The 6,000-nt window shown below is 44.2% G+C and overlaps 1 protein-coding gene across 1 annotated transcript; it reads right to left on the bottom strand.

The window, feature by feature from the left end:
- Window positions 1-3,854: 3,854 nt before the first annotated feature.
- On the bottom strand, window positions 3,855-5,069 carry LOC141055094 (general transcription factor II-I repeat domain-containing protein 2-like). Its single transcript, XM_073552048.1, has one exon. The coding sequence runs from the start codon at window positions 5,067-5,069 to the stop codon at window positions 3,855-3,857; it is 1,215 nt and encodes a 404-aa protein (XP_073408149.1).
- Window positions 5,070-6,000: the final 931 nt, after the last annotated feature.

Here is a 6,000-nt window from a genome sequence, read left to right as displayed (position 1 = left end):
CAGGCCTCAGCCTGCTCCATGCTTGATCCTGGGCTCCAACACCGCCAGTTGGTGTTCAGAAGTGCCGTCTTCACAGAGCAAAACACTAGCTCCTGTGTTAGTGGGGTTCAGTAATGTCTGCTGTTCCCCTGCTGTGTGGACGGCAATGTCTCCTGCTGCCTCCTCATTCAAAAAACATCAGGCCTCAGCCTGCTCCATGCTTGATCCTGGGCTCCAACACCGCCAGTTGGTGTTCAGAAGTGCCGTCTTCACAGAGCAAAACACTAGCTCCTGTGTTAGTGGGGTTCAGTAACGTCTGCTGTTCCCCTGCTGTGTAGACGGCAATGTCTCCTGCTGCCTCCACATTCAAAAAACATCAGGCCTCAGCCTGCTCCATGCTTGATCCTGGGCTCCAACAACACCAGTTGGTGTTCAGAAGTGCCGTCTTCACAGAGCAAAACACTAGCTCCTGTGTTAGTGGGGTTCAGTAACGTCTGCTGTTCCCCTGCTGTGTGGACGGCAATGTCTCCTGCTGCCTCCACATGCAAAAAACATCAGGCCTCAGCCTGCTCCTTGCTTGATCCTGGGCTCCAACACCACCAGTTGGTGTTCAGAAGTGCCGTCTTCACAGACCAAAACACTAGCTCCTGTGTTAGTGGGGTTCAGTAACGTCTGCTGTTCCCCTGCTGTGTGGACGGCAATGTCTCCTGCTGCCTCCACATTCAAAAAACATCAGGCCTCAGCCTGCTCCATGCTTGATCCTGGGCTCCAACACCGCCAGTTGGTGTTCAGAAGTGCCGTCTTCACAGAGCAAAACACTAGCTCCTGTGTTAGTGGGGTTCAGTAATGTCTGCTGTTCCCCTGCTGTGTGGACGGCAATGTCTCCTGCTGCCTCCTCATTCAAAAAACATCAGGCCTCAGCCTGCTCCATGCTTGATCCTGGGCTCCAACACCGCCAGTTGGTGTTCAGAAGTGCCGTCTTCACAGAGCAAAACACTAGCTCCTGTGTTAGTGGGGTTCAGTAACGTCTGCTGTTCCCCTGCTGTGTAGACGGCAATGTCTCCTGCTGCCTCCACATTCAAAAAACATCAGGCCTCAGCCTGCTCCATGCTTGATCCTGGGCTCCAACAACGCCAGTTGGTGTTCAGAAGTGCCGTCTTCACAGAGCAAAACACTAGCTCCTGTTAGGGGGTTCAGTAACGTCTGCTGTTCCCCTGCTGTGTGGACGGCAATGTCTCCTGCTGCCTTCTCATTCAAAAAACATCAGGCCTCAGCCTGCTCCATGCTTGATCCTGGGCTCCAACACCGCCAGTTGGTGTTTAGAAGTGCCGTCTTCACAGAGCAAAACACTAGCTCCTGTGTTAGTGGGGTTCAGTAACGTCTGCTGTTCCCCTGCTGTGTGGACGGCAATGTCTCCTGCTGCCTCATTTAAAAAACATCAGGCCTCAGCCTGCTCCATGCTTGATCCTGGACTCCAACACCGCCGGTTGGTGTTCAGAAGTGCCGTCTTCACAGAGCAAAACACTAGCTCCTGTGTTAGTGGGGTTCAGTAACGTCTGCTGTTCCCCTGCTTTGTGGACGGCAATGTCTCCTGCTGCCTCCACATTCAAAAAAACATCAGGCCTCAGCCTGCTCCATGCTTGATCCTGGGCTCCAACAACGCCAGTTGGTGTTCAGAAGTGCCGTCTTCACAGAGCAAAACACTAGCTCCTGTGCTAGTGGGGTTCAGTAATGTCTGCTGTTCCCCTGCTGTGTGGACGACAATGTCTCCTGCTGCCTCCACATGCAAAAAACATCAGGCCTCAGCCTGCTCCATGCTTGATCCTGGGCTCCAACAACGCCAGTTGGTGTTCAGAAGTGCCATTCATTTACAAGAAGACCTTCATTTATAAACTGCATTTGGTTTTTGGATGTGTGTCTTTACTGTTCTTGATGCGTCTCATCCTAAACTATTGCATTTTTGATCTATTACATTATACATATACTGTTATTTTTTTATTGTTATTACTATTTTGTAATGGTTTTTGGATGTGTCTTTATGTATGTGTTATCTTTCACCCCTCATTACTGTTATAGGGGTTTGTATGCACCCGTTTTTATCATTACGGCAATTCTTTTTCTTTGATTTGCCCACGGCTGTGCACATGCGGTTCTGTGCCCTCCTTGCATTCCTCGCATGGAGCCTGGTGTCTTTTTGCCTCTGAGGCACGCACGGGGTTAATCGCCGTGCGCCCATTATGATGCATGATGTCCGGTTCCAGTGCTGAGGACCTGGCAGTTGCACAGCGCATGCACCAAGGCTGTGGAGTCGGTAAGCCACAGTTGCGACTCCGACTCCTGGATTTTATCAGGCTCCGACTCCGGCTCTGACTCCTTCATAAATAGCCAATTCATAACAACAAATTTACTGTTGTAAAATATTAAACATCGTGCTTATTCAGTTTCTCACCATCATATAAGTAATCAGACCACTTGGAGCAAAAACTACATTTATTAGAATACAATTAGAATATAGCAAATAACTTTTATAAACTTTTCTAAACTGTAAGTAAATATGCAATAAACACTTTTATGCAGTTAATAAGAAGAAATCTATAAATTTGTCCTCAGAAAAAGTATTGCCTCTGTCAGATCCTCCTTCATGGATGCCCTCAAATCTGATCTAATTATTTTGAGAGCAGAGAACAACCTCTCTACACTAACTTGTGTTGGTGGCAAAGCAGTAACCACTCGGGCAACATCTCTGACAATGTCAGGATACAGAGGAATCGCTTGTTGCACTGTTATTTTTGATGAACGGTCAAATTTCTCAATTTCTTTTAGTGCACATGAAAAATTCTGCTGAAATGTACTGGCTGTGTTCCTTGATGGGGATGACTCTTCTTCTATGCGGGAACGCTTTGCACGGTCCTTGTGATCCAAATATTTTTCGAAATTAAATTCTTCATCAGTCGATGATGAGGGTGAAGATGTGGCAGGACGACCAAATTCTTCTTGTTCCTCCTGACTGTTCTGCAACCCTTTCATCCTTACTGCTATTTCAAACAGAGCTTCTTTTCCTTTACTTAGCTGTTGATCATCTAGAAGAATCCGATGCATTGGGTCTACATAAACAGCTGCCAAAAGAATGTTATTTTGTAATAGTAGCTCCTCTCTCCGTTTCATTGACATAGCAATGCCACTTGCAATTAACCCTCCTCTTTGGGACAGGTGAAACATCAGATTCTTCCACTCCTTTAAGAAAATACCTGGAGTTAAGTCCTCTGCTTGTAATTTTTTAGTCACTGTAAATGGGTGCTCTAGCAATTTTTCCAGCTCAGTCACCTGATTCCACTGACTTTCATTTAGCGTCAGTTGAGGGTTAGCCATGTCTACAAGAAAGGTTTTCAGTTCAACCAAGCGCTGAATCATTAAGTAAGTACTGCTACATCGTGTGGCTTGATCAATAATTGCCCCTTTTCCAGCACGTCTCTTCAAAATTGAGTCAACTTTAGGGGTTCTGGCAACAGTAGCCAATTTTCTCACCTTGCCAATCAGTGCAGCAGCATGTCCTTCTTGCAGACTGTCTCTTATAGCCAGCTGTAGCGTATGCACAACACAGCGCATGTGATGAATGAAAGAACATATTGACACAGTTTCAACAAGATCATCTAAACCAGGGGTCCTCAAACTTTTTAAACAGGGGGCCAGTTCACGGTCCCTCAGACCATTGGAGGGCCGGAATATAGTTTTAAAAAAAAACTATGAACAAATTCCTATGGCCTGCCCTATGCACACTGCACATATCTTATTCAGAAGAAAAAAGAAACAAAACAAGAACAAATACAATTTTTAAAATGAAGAACAAGTGTTAAATCAACAAACTTACCAATATTTCAATGGGAACTGTGGGCCTGCTTCTGGCTAATGAGATGGTCAATGTCCGGTTCCATATTTGTCACTGCTAGTCGTAACAAGTGATGCAAGTGTTCATCAGTTAGTCTAGATCTGGTAGGAGATTTCAGGTGTTTCATTCTGGAAAAAGTCTGTTCACAGACATAAGTGCTGCCAAAGATGGTTGCCATTTTGAGTGCATGCTTCCTGAGATTAGGATATGTCTCAGAGGGGAGAGATGCATAGAAATTAGGAAGGCTGCTTGACTTGAATGCGTCTTTCAGAGAGTCACAATTCTGTAGTTCAGCCAGTTCCATTTGGTAAACTGTATCCACATTTTCAATGTCAATAGAAAATGGGTTACGGAAAAGCTGTATGTCCTGTCCATGGAGATGAAGCTCTTTAAATCTAAATTCAAATTGCTTTAGTAAGATTTCCAGTGAATCCACACATGTTTTGTTTGGGAATGCAACCAGTGGTTTTTGCGCTAACAGATTTTGAGTTGTGGGGAGATGGCAGAAATTTTCCTCCTTCACTTGTTTGATGAGGAGGCCTAATTTTACTTCAAATGCTTTCACATGTGATTGCATATCACAGATGAGCTTCCCCTTTCCTTGAAGTTGCACATTGAAACTGTTAAGTAACTCTGTTACATCTGTCAGAAAGGCAAGGTGCCATTTCCATTCTGCATCATTGAGCTCTGGTATTTCTTTGTTTTTTGAAGGCAGAAATTCTGTAATCTGTGGAAGCAAGTCATAGAAACGTTTCAAAACTCTCCCTCGACTCAGCCAACGGACTTCTGTGTGGTACAGAACATCTTCATAGCCAACATTTAGCTCAGACAGAAATTCCTGAAATTGTCTGTGGTTTAATGCATTAGCTCTAATGAAGTTAACACAAGATACCACAATTTTCATAACAGAGTCCCACTTCAGTGATTTACTACACAGCGCCTGTTGGTGGATTAAGCAGTGTATGGCTATTGGATGAGAATGGTTATACTTGTCCATCTCTTGGTTAATGCGAGCAATTACTCCTTTCTTAGACCCCACCATGCTAGGAGCACCATCAGTTGTCACACTGGCTAGTTTAGCCCAGTCCAGCTCCAAACCATTCACAGTTTGGCAAACCTTTTCATAGATGTCCTCTCCTGTAGTTGTTCCTTTGATGCTTTGCAGTGCAGCAAGCTCTTCTGTGACTTCAAAATAATCATTCATCCCACGAATAAAAATTAGAAGTTGTGCAGAATCACGAATATCATTACTTTCGTCGAGTGCCAAGGAAAAATAGGAAAGTTTTTTTGCGGAGTTTTGCAAATGCTGATGCAAATTGTCTCCCATTTCTTCAATCCTTCGTGTAATTGTAGGTCCTGAAAGACTCACTGTACTAAATAAATCGACCTTCTCTGGACACATCTCTTTGGCTACAGAAAGAAGGCATTCTTTAACAAATTCTCCCTCCACGAATGGTCTGCCAGTGCACGCTATTAGCTTGGCAACTTGAAAACTTGCTCGCAGTGATGAAATATTTAGCTGCTTCTGCTTCACAAACGTATTTTGCTGAGTTGTCAATGTATTTTTTAGTTTTAATATTTTATCTTTTCTCACTTCTCCAACCAAACAATCATATTTATCTTTATGTTGAGTTTGATAGTGTCGACGCAAATTGTATTCTTTGAACACAGACACTATATTCTGGCATATCAAACAGACAGCTCTTTCCTTGTACTGCATGAAAAAGTAATCATAAGTCCACTGTTCCTTGAATATCCTACACTCCGAGTCAATTTTTCTCTTTCTCGATGTCATTGTTTCCTAGAGATTCAAAATCGCTATTAGTAAAATACCAATATATATACAGCTCTACAAAAACTACACCAGAAATAAAATTACCCACACAGAGACATACAGACTGCACTGCCCATCATTGCAATGTCATCAGTGCCTATCAATGCAGCCTTGCCAGTCCCCAATAGACAGGTAAATGTCCCCAATAGGCAGCATAATCCCCCATAAGCAGCGTAGTAGTCCCCCATAGGCAGCATAATCCCCCATAAGCAGCATAGTAGTCCCCCATAGGCAGCATAATCCCCCATAAGCAGCATAGTAGTCCCCCATAGGCAGCATAATCCCCCATAAGCAGCATAGT

Source organism: Dendrobates tinctorius, unplaced genomic scaffold (assembly GCF_039654945.1).
Source record: "Dendrobates tinctorius isolate UK_male_01 unplaced genomic scaffold, ASM3965494v1 ptg000184l, whole genome shotgun sequence".
Classification (NCBI taxonomy): domain Eukaryota; kingdom Metazoa; phylum Chordata; class Amphibia; order Anura; family Dendrobatidae; genus Dendrobates; species Dendrobates tinctorius.
This window is presented reverse-complemented; position numbering and strand designations above follow the sequence as displayed.

Bases quoted from the DNA above. Each gene is read 5' to 3' on its own strand.
- LOC141055094 (XM_073552048.1), bottom strand. From the start codon at position 5,069: ATGAATGATTATTTTGAAGTCACAGAAGAGCTTGCTGCACTGCAAAGC.